We start from the raw sequence: 21,108 nt of genomic DNA, 5'->3' as shown, positions 1-21,108 counted from the left end.
TGGTGTTTTTGAACAAATTTAGGAATTCAGGCTCTAATGCACTAAAGCTTGGGTCACAGAGCAGGTCACAGTTTTTGCAAACCAACTACTTTGCGACTGCGACTCAACCTTAATTTTGCACTGTGATAGATATATACTCCATCTCAGCACAAAATTACCATTTGGAGGAGGAATCTTGTTCCATCAACATTAATGAAACAGTATTATCTTTGCACTCCGGCAAATGTGTTACAAATGCACAGATGGAGACCTTCAAGATACATGAAACCTCCAACCCTGCACCTAAGAATGCATCCCTTTATTAATCCAACTTCTCTAATTTATAGAAACAACTGCACTAAACAAGCATTAGCAAAGCCAACAGGTCTTGTCTGTACTAGAGCTATTGGCATTGGCAATGCGTTTTTTGCCATGCCGTATACCAGTGTGGTTGCTGATCAGCATGGCTAAAAGTTAGTGTTGTGGAGTGTTGTAGAGTGGAATGGGGGAGTAGAGTGTTGTAGAGTAGATTTGTTGGAGTAGAGTGGCGTAGGGGGAGTAGAGTGTCATAGTGTTGAGTAGAGGGGAGTAGAGTTCAGTGGGTCAGTGGCAGAGTCTTGTGGAGTGGCGTAGAGTAAGGTGGAATGGGATGAAGTGGATTGAGGTAGTGGGCTGGGCTGGACTGTATTGAGTAGAGTGGGATGGATTAGATTGGGGTGGATTGAATGGAGAGGGTAGATTGAAGTGGGTTAACTAGATGGGTGGATTGGATTGGCGTGGGGTGGATTGAAATGAGGTGGATTGAAATGGGGTGGATTAGATTGGATTGAGGTAAATGGATTGGAGTGACAGGACTGGCGGAGATTGGATTGAGGTGGGTGAATTGGAGTGGGCTGGAGTGGTGTGGAGTGGTGTGGAGTGGGGTGGATTGAACTGGTGTGGATTGGATTAGATTGGAGTGGGGTGGATTGCGGTAGCTTGGATTTGACTGGTGTGGGGTGGATTGAGTGGAGTGGGATGATTGGAGTAGAGTAGGGTGGATTGGAGTGGAGAGGCCTGGATTGGAGTGCATGGACTGGATGGGGTACTGTGGATTGAAATGAGGTGAGGTGGATTGGAGTGGGTGGATTGGATGGGGGTGAATTGGACTGAAGTAGGGTGGATTGCATTGAGGTGGGATGAATTGGATTGAATGGAGTAGATTGGATTGAGTGGGGTGGATTACAGGGGTGTATTCGATTGAGTGAAGTGGAAGTGGAAGTAGAGTGGATTGAATTGGAGTGCAGTGGTTTGGAGTGAGGGAATTTGATGGGGTTGTGTAGACTATAGTGGGTTGGGGTGGAGTGGATTGGATTGAGTGAGGTGGACTGTATGAGGTTTATTCAGTTGGAGTGGGTTGGATTGAAGTGGGTGGGGTGCATTAGACTGGGGTTGGGTGTATTTTATTGAGGTGAATTAGATTGGGGTGGAGTGGATTGCATTGCAGTGGGGTAGATTGGATTGGAATGGACTGGAATGGGTGGAGTTTTTGGAGTGGGGTATATTTAAAAAGGGTGGATTGAATTAGAGTGGAGTGGATTTTTTTTTTTTTTAAGAACTTTATTTCAGATTTCTGATGTAGAAACAAAGACATCACTTCAAGCATGAATATGCAGACAATCTGAGCATGAGCACGACAAGTCAATCAGACACAATAGACCACATCAAATATGATACAGTGGGAAACCAGGGCGTACTGCAATACCTAGTGTGTAACGTAAAGCACTAAAGGTCATGAGCAGGCAGCTTTGTGATAGAGATGGAAGTCTGGGAAACCAAAGCCTCCACGTTCAAACGGGAGCGTTAGTGTTGACCAGCACACGCAGGACGTCTTCCCGCCCATATCAATTGTGAGTGGGATGGATTGGATTCAAGTGGGGTCAGTTGGATTGGGCTTGATTGGAATAGGTTTGGGTGGAGTGGATTGAGTGGGAGGATTGGAGTAGGGTGGTTTGGACTGGAGTATGGTTGATTGGTGAGGTGCGAGGTGGGTTGGATTGTATTGGATTTGGAGTACGGCATATTAGAGTGGGGTGGATTGGCTTGTGATGGGTTGGTGTGAGGTGGATTGGATTGGTGTGGGGTGGATTAGATTGAGCGGGGTGGATTGTATTGGGATGAATTGGTGTGGTGTGAGGTGAGGTGGATTGGCATGAATTGGAGTAGGGCGGATTGGAGTGGTGTGAATTGGGGTATACTGCATGGTTATGTGTTAAAGCATAATCTCTGAAATTACACATAAGAAAGAAACCATATCACTTTGCAATATTTAGAGCAAGATAATCGTTCTCTTTTGAGAACATCGCCCATGAGCACAAACAAAACAAAACATAGCAGCAAAGTAAGAAAAGGTGACTTGGCAAAATCAAAGGTAAGTTAACTGTAGAAAATAAATCTTTGTAATTTTGTTTGTCCTGCTGGGCATATTTTTGCCAGTCACACACCTTCTATTTGCAGGGCACTAGAAGTAAAAAAATAAATAAATAGTATGCCAATCATGTTGGGAGCAGTGGACGGGCTCTGATTAAGTTGAATCAATCAGTACTTCGTCCCAGCTCCACACAAAGGAACAGAAATTATGGTAGGCCTACAGTGACCAAGTACGAGGTTCTTTTTTTTTTTTTTATATGATTTTATTGTAAACACTGCAATATGATACAAAACCAAGTGGGATCAAGGTCCCGGCGTCTATAAGCAATTGTACATCAAAGGATAAGGAAAACGGGTAAGACAATGGGATATTGTCATTCGTAATTCGAAAACATGATATACTGTTCAAATCAGGCGTGCAATAGGGAAAGGGAATTAAGAGAGATATAGGTAGGGATAAGAGATAGAGAGTAAACAAGTGCATGGGTAAACAAGGTGTTGCGTCTTCGGTCACTCAGGATATAGGCGAGAAAGGATAAGGAGGGGAAGCAAACGAGCAAGCTAGTCGGGTAGCGAGGGTTTGAGTGCGGGGTCATCTGGTTCCCTAGGGATAAGGAGTAGGTTACTCGCTGCGTGGATATCTGGATTGGGAACAGGTCATAGAGCGCCTGTGCCGCGGGGCGTTCAGCCGGACATCTTTACCTTGGGGGTCGCAACACCGAGACAGTAGTGTACCCTAGGGCTGCGAGTTGTCAAGGTGTCTGCGCGGTCAAAATAGTGGGACTTGGATCTCCTGTCGTCGCTTGGCCAGTTCAAGCTGGTACTGAGTGTCCTTCTCATACCACGGAGAGAGTGATCTGCGAAAAAGGTCTGCTTGAGATGATAGGGAAGATCAGTATTTAGTCTCTAGTGAAATTAAGAAAGAAAAAGAGAAAAAAGAGGAAAAGAAAAGAGAGGGGAGCAAGTAGTAAGGAGAAAAGAAGGAGAAATAAGAGGAAGGAAGGGGTAGGGGAGGGAGGTGGGAGAGAGGGGGAGGTGGTGATTCCAGGTGATTTGCTATCTTCCCACTGTAAGGAAGGGAGCCCACACCTGAATGAATATTTGGGCTTGGTCTTGTAGGTTATAGATGGTTCTTTCATGCGTGGCCGTGCGGGTCATGGCTACAATCCATTGTTCCGGCGTTGGGGGGGCCTCCGACCGCCAGTGACGGAGTATGCAAATGTTTGCAGTGGCTAGTGCAGTGTGCAGCAGTCTTTTGTGTGGTCTAGAGAGATCTGGTAGGGAGGTCGTATCTTGTAAGAGTATGAGGGAGGGGGTAGTGGTGATGGGAGTAACATAGATTCGGCCAGAGTGGAACTCACAGCGTCCCAGAGTGGTCGAACTGTTGGACAGTCGGTCAGGATATGTTTTAAATCGCAGGCAGTCTCTGGGCATCGCCAGCACTTCGCATGCGGGAGGAGCCCTGTCCTGTGTAGTTTCGCTGGGGACGAGTGCCAGTCGTGTAAGACCTTAAAGAGACAGAACTTTAAACGTGCCTCCCGGGAGCCTCTGTCCAGGGCTTCTAGGATGTCTTCCCAGTCGTCTGGGTCTAGGGTCTGTTGCAATCGGGTTTGCCATTGTAAACGTAGCTTGTCCGAGAGAGACTGGGAGTAGAGTTGTCAGATGATTAGGTCATAGAGACCTGCCATTACTCCCTTATGTTGCCCCCACTGCTGCAAATAAGCCACTATGGGTGACGACTAGGACCCCCGTCGGATAGTATAGTTTTCCCGGGAGTTACAGTGCTTGAGTTGTAAGTATCTCCATTCCTGACTGGGCTGGAGACCGAACTCTTCCTGCAGCCTGGGGAAGGGTTTGAGCGTGTCGTTTTCCAGGATCTGAGAGAGGGTAAGGATGCCGGCCCTCCTCCACTGCGGCCAGTTTTTTTTTTTTTTTTAAATATATTTTTATTACACTGCGGCCAGTTGAGTACCTCACCGCCTATCCAAAGTCTGCTGTTGCGCCACAGAAGTGGCGGATGGAAGGTCGTCACGGTAAGGTCCCCCGAGTCCCTCATTCGCAGATAACAGCTGTCTTTCCACTGCAATCCACTGAGGCGGATCTGGCGCTTTGGACAATGTATGGGACAGTTGGGACAGCTGTAATGCTAATGAGTAATGCTCCATCGATGGAAGCCCCATGCTCACGTGGGAGCGACGGGCTAGGAGCTTGGCAGGCGATAGTTGTGGTCGCATTGGGCCCCACACGAATGATCTAATGAGCGCATCTATGCCTCGTAGTGTGGAGAGGGGCACCTGTAGGGGGAGGAGTCCCAGGATGTAGGTGAAGCAAGGTATCGTGACCAGCCTGACCACCTGTACTCAACCCCACATAGAAAGGCCCAATTGGGTCCATTTTGCAAAATCAAGTTTTGCCTGTGCAATGAGGGGGTCGATATTGTCCCCCACCATGTGTGCCAAGCCCGGGTTGACTAGCACTCCCAGGTATTTAAGGCGTTTCGGCGTCCAGTGGAATGGGTAACCTAGAAGTGCTGCTTTTGTGGTTACTCGCGAGAGGGGGAGCGCCTCGCTTTTATCCCAATTAATGCGATAACCAGAGAGGGTTGCGAATTACTCAGTGACCTCCAGCAGAGCTGGTATGGATCGTTCTAAGTCTGTGAGAGTTAGTAGGATATCATCGGCATATAGATAGATTTTGGAAAAAACTTCGGGTAATGGAAGGCTGGTTATGAGGGGGGAGGATCGGATAGCTGCGGCTAAGGACTCCATTTCCAGCAGGAACAAGAGGGGCGAGAGGGGGCAACCCTGTTGTGTACCTCTACGGATAGGGAAAGGGTCTGAGAGGAAGCCTCCACAATTGACTCTGGCCGCCGGGTGGTCATGAAGCAGCCGCACCAGAGAGATACATTTTCCTCCCAGACCAAATCTCTCCAGGGGCGCAAACAGGTAGGGCCATTCTATGCGATCAGACGCCTTTTCGGCGTCTAGGGACAGGGCCAACGCCGTCTCCTGTGAGTCCCTTGAGGTCCATAGGGTATGACATAGGGTGCGCAGGTGGTTCCTAGAGGTGCGGCCCGGTACAAACCCTACCTGTGCATGGTGAATTAAGGACGGTATTACTTTGCGTAGTCTGTTTGCCAGAACTCTTGCTAGGATTTTGATATCTCCGTTTAGGAGAGAGATGGGTCGATAGCTGCCACACAGTAGGGGGTCTCTCCCAGGTTTTGGTATGATGGCTATCATGGCATTATTGGATATGACCCCCAACGTCTGTGTTGCATAGGCTTCGTTTAGGGCTTCGTGAAGGATATCGATCGCCTCTTTCCCTACCCACTTGTAAAATTCCGCCGGGTATCCATTCTCCCTGGGTGATTTGTAGTAGGGGAGGTCGGAGATGACTTCATCTATTTCCTGTCTGCTTATTTCCCCTTCTAGGAGACTGCGACCCTCGTCTGATAGGGAGGGGAGATCAAGGCCTTCTAAGAAGGTTGTAGTGTGCGCCGGACTGACTGTTGTTTCCGGTGTGTAGAGGCGTCTATAGAACAGTGCAAATTCGTTTGCGATAGCTTGCGGGAGTGTCAGTATTTCCCCAGAGGAAGAGCAAATAGCCGGGATGGCCAGAGCGCCTGTTCTTTGGCGAAGTTGGGATGCCAGCAAATGTCCAGCCTTCTCGCCTTGTTCGTAGTGTCTCCCATGTAGCCTCTGTAGTGCATATTCAGCCTGGGTAGTATATAGCTCATTAAGGGCCATTTGGGCACGCTCTAAGTTTCAAAGTCCTGAAAGGGAGGGATGCGCCGTGTATTGCCTAGTAAATCGGTGAATGTCGAGTTCCAGTGCCGCCTGTTGTTCTTTCCTATCTTTATTCGCCAGCGCGGCATCCCGCATGAGCTGTCCCTGTATCGAGGCCTTGGCTCCAGCCCGCATGATTCCACTTGAATCAACAGGGGAGAGCGCGCCTCTCTCGCCCACATTGACAAAGTTAAAGCTATCCACCTTCCCCTTGGTCCTGGTATCCAACAAGTGGTTTGTTGCCACAGCTGCACACCACTGAAACATGGCATAGCAATTCAGAAGAAGGTGAGGGGCGCCCCTTTCATCCCTTGTCTTCAATCCTAAAGTGCACACTGCAAGTCTGAAAGTTGTTTCTGACTTGCAGGGTGATGTTGGTACATTGTGATTTTGCAATGGTAAAGCCTGTGATTATGCAGATCACAGGCTTTGCAACTGCATAATCATTCAATGAGCAGGCCCTTGTTCCTCAATTATGTTTATTAGAAGCCTTGTCAATATTTTTGTATCACAATTTAAAGGCTGAGCCACGAAAGTGTGTGTGTTTATTAAACGTTGAAATGATTTCTGTTTGTAACATGCTAAAATGCAACATCAGTGTTCAAAGAAATTCCTGAAGTAACTGCTGAAGAGGCACAATTGTGTCTTTTCATATTTAACAGGTAACATTTTGCTTGGGCTAGGGGCCTTAAGTTGCAGTAAGCCATCCATTACCTGATAAATCTCTCAAAGTATTATATAATAATATAAATTGCTGTTGATGCTTTTTTGTAAGTAACCACCATATTATCCCTAAGCAACTTCAACTTATGTAGGTTCCTGTGACTGTCTTCTATAATTTTTTCCAGACTACTTACATATCCCCAGTGGGTCAGTGATAACAAGACTAAAATTATTTTTTGTTGCCCATAGACTTTGAGGCTGTAACGTTTGCTAGATAAATCTTAGTGTTGTCAGTGATAATTAAAGAACATTACTACTGTCAAAATCTTGAATTCTGTGACGTAATCTATACTTGATATAATTAGTTTATTTCAAAGGTTTGTATTTCTCATAAGAAAGGAATGTGAACGTTTTTACCACACCCCTTAACTGCTCATCCATCCCAGATAAACTGTATTCAACGTCTGTCAAAGAACATGAAGTGCAGTAGATGTATTTTCAACCAAGAATAATTGAGATCTTGGAAGTCCATTTAAAAATAAGGTCTCATAAAAAATTCCAATTGTTATTCTGCATGTAGAAGGGGTCAGTACTTTGTGACATTACTTTTCTGTGAATTATTCCTGTGCTGATTTTGCAAAGTTGCTGTTTTAATGCTAACATTTCCATCACAGGGAGGCCTTTGGTGCTTTGGTGGAAATGGACTTCCTTATGCAGAAAGTTTGAGCTCAGTTCCTTTGGAGAAAGTGGAGATCTTTTACCTGCAGGCCCTAGTAAAGCATTCCAAGGTAATCCATTTACATTTGCTTTACTCAATGAACTAAGGGCCAGATGTATCAAAGGTTTTTACCCATTCTGTGTCTATGGGAAAATGTGTTCGTACATATGGCCCTAAGTAGTTAACCTATCTTTTTAGGATTTGCAGAGAGCTTGCTGTAAAATGTATTTAGGTTGGACGCCTGATGCTGAGCGATTCACTTTAGTCAGATAAAATGTCTGCCTTTGTTTAGCGAGCCAGTGATCAAATGTCTTAACTGTTAAACCCACAAAGATTGGCTCTTCTCTTCAACTGCTAACCTTCTTTTTAAATATTTTGCTAATAGGGATAGTACTGAGTAGCCCTCATCAAAGAGCCTGAATCTTTTATTTAAAATGGTTGAATACAGGTTAACATCACATAAATCTGATGCCAAAAGTACTTCCAAGAATTGGAGCTAGGGTGAACGTGATCCAAGCTGGCCAGGCAGATATGAGGTGATAACCCAAAACCGGTCCCAGGATGCTTGTTTCCAGTCCAGGGAGGACCTGGCTTGGCAGTTCAGGCTGGACTGTTCTCATGGGGAGCAGGGTCAAGCCTGATTTGCATATGGCTGGGTCCAAATTGGGGTGGCGTGGTGAGTAAAAAAACAATGGATTAAACCCAGATCTGTGACTGGGGTTGAATGTTGGCATTTCCAGCATTCTGTCCATCATCTTTTCTTTTGCCACCCTAAGTGGGGAAGGGTATTCCCAGACTTGGGTCTAGTGCTCTCTGTGCTAATGGATACAAGCTAGTCTGGCTAATGAGGGGTGATACTCCAAGATCAGTCCCAGAATGCTTGTTTCCAGTCCAGGGAGGAACTGGCCTGGCAGTTCGAGCTGGATTGTTCCCATGGGGAGCAGGGTCAGGTCTAATTTGCATATGGCTGGGTCTAAACTGGGGTGGCGTGGTGAGCAAAAATATAATGGATTAAACCCAGATCTGTGACTGGGGGGTGAATGTTTGCATTCCGGTCATCGTCTGCTCTTTTTGCTTTTCTCTACTTTCAGGCTGCATTTTTAAGCCTTACAATAATGTTCTCATTTAGGCAGTGTCATGCCTTTTCTGGACAGCTGGTCTGGCCACTCTTGATTTCATCACTAGTGACTTGTAACTGATCTTTAGCACTGTTGGCTGAGCTAAGCTGCAAGTTAGGCTAGGATTGAGGCATGTCAACAGTGTTGGATGAATAAAATAAGTCTGGGATTTGTAAAGCACAGCAATCCACCCGTGAGCGTCTCAAGGTGCTGAATTGTTTGCATGGGGATAATAAGTGATATTCCCAGAATCACAGGATGTTAAGCTGATGGCGAGACTCAAACTTGGTTCTCCCTGCTCCGAAGTCGGCAGCTCAGGCTGTTACATCACATCCTCTCACATAATAGTTGAAACTCCATTGGCATACTGTTCAGTATAGTGGATGCACCCACAGCTATGTAAATAATATTACAGTAGATTTTAAATTTTCTATTTTCTATTTTAATATATATAGCTTATCTGAAAGGAAGACGTATGCCCTAGGTCTTTCCTCAGGCTGGAAATAAATATTAGTTTTTAACTTCTAGAGAGTCAAGTTATTAATTTGGTAATAAAGAGCACAGCCCTTCAAATTATGTAGCTCACATTGCCACCGCCTTCCCTATCAACTAACTAATGATCTGCCTAGTAACTGGGCACAACTACAGGAGAGGCAAGGTTATTGACGCAGGTGGTCTAGGGATACAGTCCAATGTGCTGATGGGTTCATATTCTATTGTATCATCTAGGATACAACTAAGTAATGTGACTTTGGGGTGGCTGTTTATAAGTAATAATATAATGTTTTGCTATCAGAAATGACCTATAAAAAACAGTGGCATACTTGCAATAACGTTTATTATGAGTTTCATTGCTGTAAGCAACATTTGTAGGTTCTGATATTTCGTCCTTCTGCTGTACTAATATTTTTTATTTTAATATTTGCAAGGTTGCCACTCACTGTGAAAAAATTGTAACAAGTGGAGGCCTCCAATTATTACAGAGGATCTACCAGCTTCGCCCAGATTCCCCCAAAATACGGCGAAATATAGTTCGCATTATAGGAAATTTATCTTTACATGAACGACTTCATCCAGCCATCGTACGGTCAGGTAAAAATTTATATTACTAAATTCAGTGCTTCTGTTTTAATTTGAAATGCCTCACACATGTCTATATTGTGACCAACCTTTGCTGACTTTGGTAGTTTTTTTCACCTTGGAGAAAAAGGTAATGTAAGCTCAATGTGGTGCATTTTTCCATTCACCTCTAATCCGTATTCTTTTAATCTATTTCACTAAACTATTAATTTCTGACCAGTACATTTTCTGTTGTCTCTTCAGTAGTGATTAAGAACCATCCATGATGCCAGGAGCTGATAGCAAAAAATCATCTTAGCAGGCGTTTCTCAGTTGCCGGTTTAGTTATACCACCTTTTCCCACTATTTTTAACAGTCTGGCACAGTGGTTGAAATGGGAATGTATAAGTGCAGGTACTCAAAATGCCTGGGTACCTATTTAGAGCTAAGAAATAGGTAGTAGTGGACAATAATCGCACCTCCTCGATGATCAAGTTCTATAGGTTTGTGCTGAGAACAGAGTGATGTATGATGGTGCTAACTTGGTATCAACTACTCTACTATCCAAGGTTATGTGCCTGACAATAAACCCAAAGGTTCTCTCATACCATAAGAAAGTTCATGTAATCCACAAAGAAGCTATAGGGATTACCATATGGATTGATGAAATGACTCTCAAATTTGTCTTTTGCCCATTGGCATAGATGTTTTTTGCTCTCTTATATGGCATCATTTTAAACTTGTCACAATAGTTTTTCTTATGTCGGTCGGTCACATCTATATACTTCTTCATTTTCTCTCACAGGTGTCTGAGGAATGCAACATGATATTTGGTATTGGATTTTGGCACTATGCTTTCACTGCACACTAAGTTCTCTAATTTGCTACCCAGATACATTTACTCTTCAGGCTTCTTTTCTTTGTGTTTTGCTTCCTGTGTTTCTTTATGAAACTTCTTCTGGTAAAATACTATGATAACAATTCCTGTCATACAAAATGTGTACATTTACAATCTTGAAAAGTCTCTGTTGACGGATCTACTACGAACTTTATTTCGAATAAGTACCTTTGGAGTGTTTTTTTCTACATACCTTACTTTGTGGACTGCATTTTGTGGACTACTTTTAGATTTGGGATCTTTTTGTGCATCCCAGAGTACCTGCTTGGAATAACCAGTGCAGATACTCTACCATTATAAGTATTGCACCTCTGCTGAAAAGTACAGGTACTCTTCTTTTCTAATTAAAGAAGTACATGCACTCAGTTCCTGACAATACCTGTCCCTTTAAAGCATTGGTTTGGCTGTAATTTTCATTTGCTACTGTGGCTCCTCAAATTAGGCATGTATACAGTTCCAGCAGCCTCGCGTGGAGCAGCTCAGAAAGGAAAGACCCTTTGTCTCCTTTGGTAACAGTTTGCTTTCCCAGAACAAAAACAGGGATTGAGTCCCCACTCTGCTAGCACTTTGATATAGTATTTTTTGAAGTATTTGATCGGCGTGGTGCCTGCAGTGCAGCTTTTTATTCTGTTAGTATCAAAGTTTTTATAATCTACTTATAATACATTTTTAAACTGCATTGAGGCCTAGCGAATAGAATACTGTGACATGGCTTAGGAATGGGCTAAGAAAACAGATGCTAGCCATGCTGCCCGCTACATGAAGTGGGAGACAGGGCAGGGAAACTCCTTGCATGGATCAGTAGAAAGAAGTTGGAAGCCCAATGGGTGCATACTGTCATGCACCATAAGAGGGTAGGTAGCACACGGTACTGATGTACAGATCATGCATGCTTTTGTCCAATATTACAACTTTTTTATGAAGCCCATCCATTCAGGGAGTCCCGCAACGTTGCTTAATACCTGGCAGACATCCACACCCCAGTACTAGAGCCTGAGCCTCGAGAGGCCGTGGAGGGAACCTTCCGCTAAATAATGTACAGGAAGCTATTTCCAAACTACGGTCCGGCAAGACCCGGGGGTCTAATGGCATCCCGGCCGAATTTTCTAAACACTATGTAGATCTTTTGGGACTCCACCTGTTGAACCTTTATCGAGAGGGCGGACGAAAGGGTGAACTCCCCCCAGATTTCCATAAGCCACGATTGTTGTGATATCTAAAGAGGGTAAGCCCAGAGAAAGGTGTGAGTCATAAGTCCAATCTGGTTACTAAATATGGAGGTTAAGATCTTAGCCACGCTACTAGCAACACGATTACTACAAGTTATCATGCCCCTTGTTCACAAAGACCAGTCAGGATTCATCCCAGGCCATGCACCCAGGCATAACCTGCGCTGTATGCACATTTGGCTTGAGGCAGTCAGGGATGGGATGACCCACCATCCTCCCCCCCCCGGCCCCCCCCCACTCTCTGTCCCTGGACACCGAGAAGACAGTTGACATGGTACACTGGCCCTTTATAGAACAAAAACTTATCAAATTTGGGTTTGGACCTAAATTCCGGAATTGGGTGACAGTTTTATATCATGACCCAGTGTCGACTATGAGAATCATTGGAATGCTGTCCTCCAAATTCCCAAGAGACAAGACAGAGTAGCCCCTTGCTCGCCACTCCTTTTTGCCGTCACAGTGGAATTCCTAGTGTGTCGGAGAAGAGGATACCCGAGTATTAAAGGTGTTCGGATCACCCCAGTGACGTAGTAGAGGAAAAGATTTTTCTCTGCTCAGACGACATCCTTTTTTACAGTACAGAGCACGCAATGTCTATCCCAGTGCTTTTTCAGATCCTTGAGGAACAGCAGACATACTCGAGTTACAAGATTAACTTGGACAAAACCGTGTCATTCTCACAGAGGCACTCTATAGATTGACCAGCTTCACCTAGATCCTGAACGGTGGCGCCCAATGGTTTCATATACCTTTGAATTTTTGTAGCGCCCCACAGAGAGCTGTGTCATAATCGCAGTTTGGGGAGTATAAGCTCCAACTTCCAAAAGGATGCTGAAAGATAGAGCGACCTACACCTTTCTCTGTTAGGTTGCGTGGCTCTCTTTAAAGTGATCACTGTACCCCAGTATATGCCATTCAAAACGCCTACTATCCTAACACATCGGCCATATTTACTCAAATCAATGGGTCGGTGAAGTCTTTGCTCTGGAAAGGAGACCCCCCGAGAATAGCACTTAAAACCCTGCAACGCAACCCCTCTAACGGGGGAATTGCCCTCCCATACATAGAGGCCTACTATTGGGAAGCCCACTTAATCCCCATCTGACTGAGTACATACACCACAAGACCATCCTACAGATAGGCTGGAAAGGTCATACCTGGAACCACACTCTCATTTACATTACCTATATGGAAGCAGAGGAATACAGAGGCTGCTCTCAGCTACACAGGTAGCAATGGCAGTATGGAAAAAAACTCAGAAGGCTATTGGGTGGCACTGAAAAAATCACCAGGGAAACATCATTATAGAAGGAAACTTGTCTTAAAGAAATAGGAAAACTTTGAGACTTCGGGCCATGGAGCTTGATTGGTATTTATCACGACTGGAACAAGGTGAACTCAAACCCCTGCAGTCCTTCCGAAGAGACCCCAATTTACACTCCTCCCAATTTCTCAGATATGCCCACTTGAGGCATGCATGACTGGCAGAAGGATTGACAGGTACCAATATACAAGAGTATGCCCAACACGAGGGGAGGTTGCTACAAGAAGAGATAACAAAAGTAGCTTCAATCTTGCATACAAAACACTGAGCAACATGCCCAATAACTTAATCACACTACGGAAGCGGTGGAAACGAGAGGTGGGTGATATGAAAGATTTTGAATAAGAAGCCACACTGATGCACCCCAGGGAAGTGGCGATTAAGTCCTGACTGCAGTTAATTCAATTCTGGATCCTGCACAGGGTATATTACTATAGATATAGACTGCATTCTGTGAGTGGGGCAGACCCCCTATCTGCCTTCCATGTCACGCAGCAAAGCGGAATTTCATACATACACTATGGAGGTCCCCCCGCATCCAAGCAGACTGGGCTGAGATAACACAAGAGCTTAGTGCCATTCTGGGCTTTCCGCTCCTGGCAGACCCCAAATACATTATACTGGGAATCCCCAATAATGTGGAAGCCCCGCGCCTCCAGCACATATTCAGGGCTCTTGACTTAGTGGTGGCAAAGAGAGGTGTGGCAAGGCAGAAAGGGGTGGCAGAGATGCCCACTATCTAAGAATTGAAGAAGGTGTGGACCTTTACAAGGCGACAAAGAAGGTCTCCTACCAAAGTAGTGGATGTCCTCGCAAATTCTGCAGGGTTTGGGGCAGATGGATTGACTATTATGGACTGGAACTGATAGACTGGGCCAAAGCACTTCAAGATAGGGCAGGATCCTGCACTGCACAATGTTGAAACCGTCATACAGTCTGTACTTAATGTAGTGTGTGTTACGCAGTGAAGAACGCGGTTTGATATACACTGTGGAACACTGTCCAGGGATCATTATAAGTTTCTTCTTGCTGTGTTGTCACATAAGAGACCATGCACTGAGTACCTCTCCTGCTTGCAGTTGTCTTGTATTACTGTTTAACATGCAGATGGTTGTTCTGGAATAAACAATAAAACATAATTGTTTTTTAAAGGATATAGCATAAATAGAAGAGTTACTTTCTTGTATGTTTATCTTGTGTTCAGTGTACAAGAGACAGAAGAGAGCACTGTACTCTGATAGACAAGTGCTCCAAATCGGTGAAATCATTAACCTGTGCCGGTAGCACTTTAAAAAATACCAACGCTATCGATAAAATATGATGTTTTTGTATTTTAATTTAATCCTATATAACTTGGCACAAGACGACGTAAACCGTATTTTGGAGGAACTTGGTTATTTTGCCTTGAGGAAGCAGCCACAGTGAATAATATATTTTGGCGGGTTTAGGTGTTGTAAAAATACTCCGAAATGTCAGTAGCAGTAAACATATGCGAACGGTGATCTACAGGAGCTGTAAATATTTATTACCTTATGCAATGTCTGGTACAGAGGCAACCGACTGCATTTAGCATAGTGTTTATACAGTTATACACTGATTATGAGTGGATCAGTGTTTTTCGACCTCTGCCCAAATCCTGTTGACGTAGGGGCCGGGATTCCGAATTGGGTGGTATTTACCACACATAGTAATGTTATTTCCCCAAAACTTGAAATATGTTCTATTTATCACACACAATAATTTCCGAACATCACGGTGTGAGATTTTTTCAGATCCTTCGCCATATCCTTTAGTGTAATATTTTCAATACGAAATGTTTTGGCCTTGACAACCTTCAGTGGGCTCTTATGTCCCCATCAGCTTATTTTCTCGTGGGCTACTGCTTATGCCTCAAGTCAGAAGTTTCATGTAATATGGATCTTGTATCTTGCAGATCCCATTTCCTGGAAACTGACCCTCGTATGTTCTTTGTTCAGTGCTACACTTATATCATCACTATCCGATTGCCGATTCTTTCCAGGAAACTCTTGGTTTCGAAATGAAACTATTCCATTTTCTATACCATGGTAACACCGTGGCATAGAAGACTGCTCTCACTGATTCACTAGTTTTGTCAATACACACAATCAATAATCTAGAACCCCTGTCATGTAACGTCGTACCTCATAATGGAGCCAAAAATATGCGAAAAGATGCAGATATTTAAATGTTAAGAACTTAGTGTTATGCATCTCTAATCGAGACGTCTGTCCTGCATGGGAATGCTTGCTGCCTCCCATTGGCCTGTCAATGTAAACCTATTATGCATCCATGATCTCCTACATCATGATGAAATATTTACAGAAATCAGTCATTCTGATTTTTGCTATTCTGGCTCGTTGACTGTCAAATGTTTTACTTCTCATTTTCGTTCTTGGGTGTAACTAATTGAGAGTCTTGTTGTGTGAAAAGATACACTCTGCATGCCATTTCTGCCAAAGACAAAGGAGGTCACTGTTAACAATATAAGTCCTTCCACCCCTAGGCCGCACCGATGTACAGTATTGCCTTCCGGCTCATGAAAACAAGCATTGGCGAAGCTAGTAGCTTTGGTTTATAACTGAAACTCTAGGTCATACCTGTTGGCTTTGCCAATGCTTTTTAAGTTTGTCATCTGTTTTGCCCCCAAAGACATTTGTGTCTGGAAAAGGATGTGCTCTGCCTTTCCATTCCAGTATCTTAGACATGCATTAAAGGCATCTTGTGATGCAAACATTGTGTGTCCTCATTTCGGAAAAAACAAAGGTCAAAGAGAAAAAGGAAAGATCTTAACAGACAAGAAGCCAAAGAAAGGTAAAAAGTAGCAAAGAAAACCTAAACAAATTTCCTCTTATTGAAAAACAGAGGGTCTGATTTAGGTCTTTGCGGTGTTATTGCCATGCCACGTCAGCGACAGACCAGAGAACACCGCCAAGTCGACGGTTTCCGCCCGCCATATTTAGATGTTACAGCTCTGCAAGCACTGGAGTGGCAACAGTGGCAGCAGTAACGTCAGGTGTTGTCCTGTCATGTTGAGTTGGAAACCAATTGGGTAAAAAAGGTGAGTTTTCAGTTCTTCCCCTCCCTCCCAATCCGCAAACTCAGAAGTGGCCGTCAGACCGCTACTTTTTGCTTGCCGGTAAGGCACATCCAAATCTGCATGGCAGGAAGGGTGGCTGAAGTCCCACCAGCAGCCACTTTCCCCTATCCCGCCGTCGTCGCGGACGGTGTTTCTTAGTAGAGAAAGTGGTTTGAATGTGGGCTTTCGGCCATGGGACCACCAACATCTAAATACAGTGGGCAGCCCGTCACGGAGGCTGAAGTTTACAGTTGAAAACTTGATGGCGGGACCGTTACTACCAACATCTAAATCAGGCCCAGAGTCTGGTCAGTGAGAACGTGAGAGACAAAATCTGAACAATGTGCGGCTTATACTGATATGCATGTCACATGTGTTTACTTACTCTTCAGTCATTCAGTTCTATGGTATTTATAAACCGTTTATTCCGTGCAGGACTGTGTTTTGCAGCAACTTTTGTGAGAACAATCCTTAGCAGTTTAAGGTGGAGCTGGCATTTAAAATTGCGTGAAAAATTCATGCTTTGATGGGCAGGAAAAAACTGAACAGTTGACATAAGTGAAGAAAGTTTCTAAACTAGGCAATTTCACAAATACATAAAATCAGGACCTTCTTACCTCTCTGAGTTGGAAGATAAATTGTACATACCTTAGAATACTATATAGTTGATTCGGCATCTTCTAAGTAAAGCAGGTTTTTCAATAGTACAGATTGCCTGGTGGCGAACTGATGTAAACTGGAAATTGCAAGATGGCACATACACTTCAGCTGAAACTAATGTCAACCATCTAGCTCTCTAGCAGGAACGTGATTAATCACAAGTTATTTTGACATTTTTTGCTGCCTAAAAGCTGGGCGCACAAGGACCTCAGTAGCAAACTCTTTTAAGTCGTAAGTTATTGCTAAATACAGTTTCCCCCATCCCTCCCCCCCCCTTTGAGGTCAGTGCCAGACGCGTACTCAATGCTCAGTGTTAGAAATGGGTTCTCTAGTTGGCAGTCGGTTTGCACCCTGTCCAAGTAGGGACCCTCACTCTAGTCAGGATAAAGGAGATACCCACTCAGAGAACCTCTGATCACCCCCTTGGTAGCTTGGCACAAGCAATCAGGCTTATCTCAGAAGCAATGTGTAAAGCATTTGCACATAACACACAGTGATAAATGAAAGCACTACGAAAGGACACCACACCAGTTTTAGAAAAATAGCTAATATTTATCTATATAAAACAAGACCAAATACGATAAAAAATCCACCATACAGTACTAAGTATATGAATTCTGCAAGATTTACTCAAAAAATACAGTTCTGTGAAGTCAACAGCTCCATGTGGGGCTATTACGGAGTCGTGACCAACAAAACCAACAGTTCAGGCCAGCTGCAGCGTCTCGGGCCAGCTACAGTGTCAGGAACACTTGCAAACAGTACCTTTGGAATTGCAGGGCGTTGTGATCCTCGCGGTGAGCTGCAGGGAGCGGCGTTGCTGGCGTCACGGTGTCGGTTCTAGAGTCGATATGGGAGTTGTCGGGCCCTTGCAGATCAAACTCTGGGCCGATGAAGACAGGAGCGCTGGCGTGGATGGCATCGGGGCTGCGGTGCGAAGTGCGACGATGCGACGTGTGGTGACCACAGGTCACCTTGCAGGCAGCAGCTAAGTGACGGCATCCAGCGGAGTTGGTGAGAACAGGGCTGCAGTGTGAAGCAGGACGGTGCAACGTGCCATGTCACCAGGTCATGTGCAGGCAGCATCATCATCATTGCTGAAGTGCTGTTGTCGGTAGGCCCAAGCCAGCGGTGCGGGATTGGACGGTGCTTTGTGACCCTCACGAGCGGTGTCCACAGACCACGGTGTGGGCAGAATGCCTGGTGATGACAGTGGAGTCGATGGTGCTGGCGTTGGTGGACTGGGGCTGCGGTGCGGGACGGGACGGTGCTTCGTGTACCGCACGAGCAGTGTCCACAGGCCACGTTGCAGACAGCCGTGCTGGTGTCCGCAGGAGCGGTGGCATCAGGGATGCCCAGCCTGCGGTGTGAGCAGGCGATGCCAGAGTGAGGGCCCACAGGTCAGGGTGCTATTAGTGGCTCGGTGAAGTTGTTTGAGGACGGCGTCGGTGAGACCTGGGTCGCGGGGCAGTACGACTCCATGCGGCGTGGGCAGGTCACAGTGCCCGCCAGCGTCTTCGTTGGCTGCGTCGCAGTGGTTTCTCCTCTTGAACAGCACAAAACACACAGTTACCAGTGCTGCAAGTAAGGAAACTGAAGTCTTTGGTGTCCCTGAGACTTCCAGCATGAGGCAAGATCTACTCCAAGCCCTTGGAGAACTTTCTCAAGCAGGACACACAGCAAAGTTCACGCTTTTCACTCTTTTCACGCAGAAGCAGCAACTGCAGGCAGGTCCAGCAAAGCAACACAGCAAAGGGGCACTACTCCTCCTCCAGCTCTTCTCCTTGGCAGAGGTTCCTCTTGATTCCGTAATTTCTTTAATGGTCAGTGCTAGCTCTGTGTTGACTTCTTGTAGATATATTAGGACCTCATCCACCTATAAAAATATGGCAGAATTATGCGCAGCTATTTGTGTCCCATGTCTTGGGCCTTTGAGAACTGGCATGGCAGTGGCTTCATCACTCACAGAAAAAGCAGCGGTGAGCACGAGCACTGTATATTCCAGAGGTCAGAGTACTCTTGCTGTATCCAAACTCGTGGCACGGGATTATTGTACAGTATTTTGATCCACATTATTATTTCAATGCCAAAGCCCATGCAGTGCAATAACGCAAATAGGTTCGCCCATGAAAGGCTATCGCTATCAAATGCCGTCTCCATATCTACTGCAATGGCAGCAGGCAAAGCTGTTGATAGTTGGTCTATTTTGTGAAATAAGCACCTGTTGTTAGGAGAAGTACTTCTACCTGGTACGAACCCGTTCTGATCCGGGTGTATTAATGTGGGCAGGTGCGGTAGGATATGATTTGCGAGGATTTTGCCTAGGATCTTACAAATCAGGTTGAGGAGTGACAGCGGGCTGTATGAGCCCCTGTCCAGCGTGTTTGCCCCGCATTAGGGGAGCAGGATGATGAAGGCCTCTCAAGTAGATGAGGGCAGCATCCTCCTTTCCCATGCTAATTTGTAAAAACAATCTGAAACATTATGGGGCATTTTTGAATAGCATTTAACTTGGGTGAACTCAGCAAAGAGGCAAGGCAAGAACAGAATGGCTACAGAACAACACAGGTGCTGTGAACGCCTTGTACTGGGGGAACTGCAGGTGAAAGTGGCAGGGACCAGGGACATACCTAGTGTTATTAGTTCTGCTGCCTCACAGATTTATGACCAGGTAGCGCAAGAAAGCCCAGATGCATTGACCTGCAATGATACCTAACACCAACCCAATTCACTGCTGTAGAATTAGAGAGTTTCTAACTGGAGTTTTCTAAACCTGCAGCACACTTTGAGACCCAAAGAATGCAATGTGGTAGAAATGGATCATATTAAAAAACCTTTCCTATATGACAATTTCTGGATTTGGTTATCACAATTCTGCAGGTCGCAATGTTGCTTGGGACGACATAGAAGAGAGGTGGTCTACTGGCTAGAGCTGGTGCCATTGGACCAGGGGGACCAGGTTCACATCCTGACCTTGTCCTTGGCTCAACATCCTGTAATTCTTGGCAAAACTCTTAAGCTCCACACGCCTAATGTGGTTCAGTTGGAAAGCGGTATATAACAATATAAGTATTAAAAACATTACTGTATGTGTGCTGTTCAGATCCCACTTTAGCACTGGTTGGCAGAAATCGACTCTGGATCGGAGTCGATTACGAGGTTACGATTAAATCGGTTACGAGGTCGACTCTGATTGCGCACACTGCTGTTTTCAATATTAGTGTGCTGGAGTAAGCCACTTGGTCAGCAACCAAGCCCATAAACTAAGCGACCAGCAGAAAGATAGAGATGTGCATGCCGGTGGGAGGAACGGGGCCACTCGGGCTGAATGAAAAATGCTTCATGTCCTGCAACCTGTGATGTGGTACTTACTGGGTGCACTTACAGCATCACAGTGTTTCTCAGATGCCACACTGGTGCAATCAACACATATTACTCTCACTTGCTGATGTGGGGGAGAGAGGAAGTCACAGCGCTGAGAAGAAGAGCAAAGCACTGAAAAAGAGGTGGAGTAAAAGAGACACTGACCCATCAGGCCTGGTAGGCCAGTGGTTTGCTTTTTGGGCAGCTGTTCGCATGTGCAGAGGCAAAATGCCATCATCACAGTTAACAGAGACAGTGTTGAAAGTAGGGTGGCCCATTGCAGTGTGCTCTGGTGGGCGGACGCAGAATATGACCTAAAACAGACCAATGGATGAAGAAGGCTGGCTATACTACTTTTAGCCTGCCTTCTTAAAACACTACATGTAAGAAAATGATCTGTATATAATTTTACTAAAATCAAAAAGTCTTGGCTAACGACACACTTAAAAACCTTGTTCTTTCATTCATTGTAACCAAACTGCTCCAGCACTACATTACCAGTTTAACATCACATCATCACACGTTACAATGCAATGGAATTGACCACCCAAAAGTAATTAGACAACATAATGGAAGCATTGTCACTAACTAATAGCTAGAGGAACCATTCCACGGCTGTGGCCTTCAAATGACAATTAGACCTCACACCTAAAGATCTTTTCATTAAGGTTTAATGGTACATCTTCAGATGCCAACCTGAAAGAGCAAGTAAATTATCTTTGTTAAAGTCTCTTACCGAGAACAGAACGTGGTTCCCAGTGTTCAAAATCTGGAATGCTATCACACTGGAACTAAGGCTCATG

At 45.0% G+C, this 21,108-nt stretch overlaps 1 protein-coding gene across 5 annotated transcripts in view; it reads left to right on the top strand.

Moving 5' to 3' along the window:
• The window catches only part of SERAC1 (serine active site containing 1), a 311,524-nt gene that overhangs the window by 136,765 nt on the left and 153,651 nt on the right, over nucleotides 1-21,108 (top strand). For all 5 annotated transcript variants that reach the window (XM_069234574.1, XM_069234575.1, XM_069234577.1 and 2 more), the window contains 2 exons: nucleotides 7,514-7,627; nucleotides 9,605-9,767. In XM_069234574.1, coding sequence (XP_069090675.1) covers nucleotides 7,514-7,627; nucleotides 9,605-9,767 — 277 coding nt within the window. The remainder of the gene's footprint in view (nucleotides 1-7,513; nucleotides 7,628-9,604; nucleotides 9,768-21,108) is intronic.

This window comes from Pleurodeles waltl, chromosome 5, assembly GCF_031143425.1.
Source record: "Pleurodeles waltl isolate 20211129_DDA chromosome 5, aPleWal1.hap1.20221129, whole genome shotgun sequence".
NCBI lineage: Eukaryota > Metazoa > Chordata > Amphibia > Caudata > Salamandridae > Pleurodeles > Pleurodeles waltl.
The sequence above is the reverse complement of the archived record's forward strand: the minus strand, read 5'-3'. Positions and strand labels throughout refer to the sequence as shown.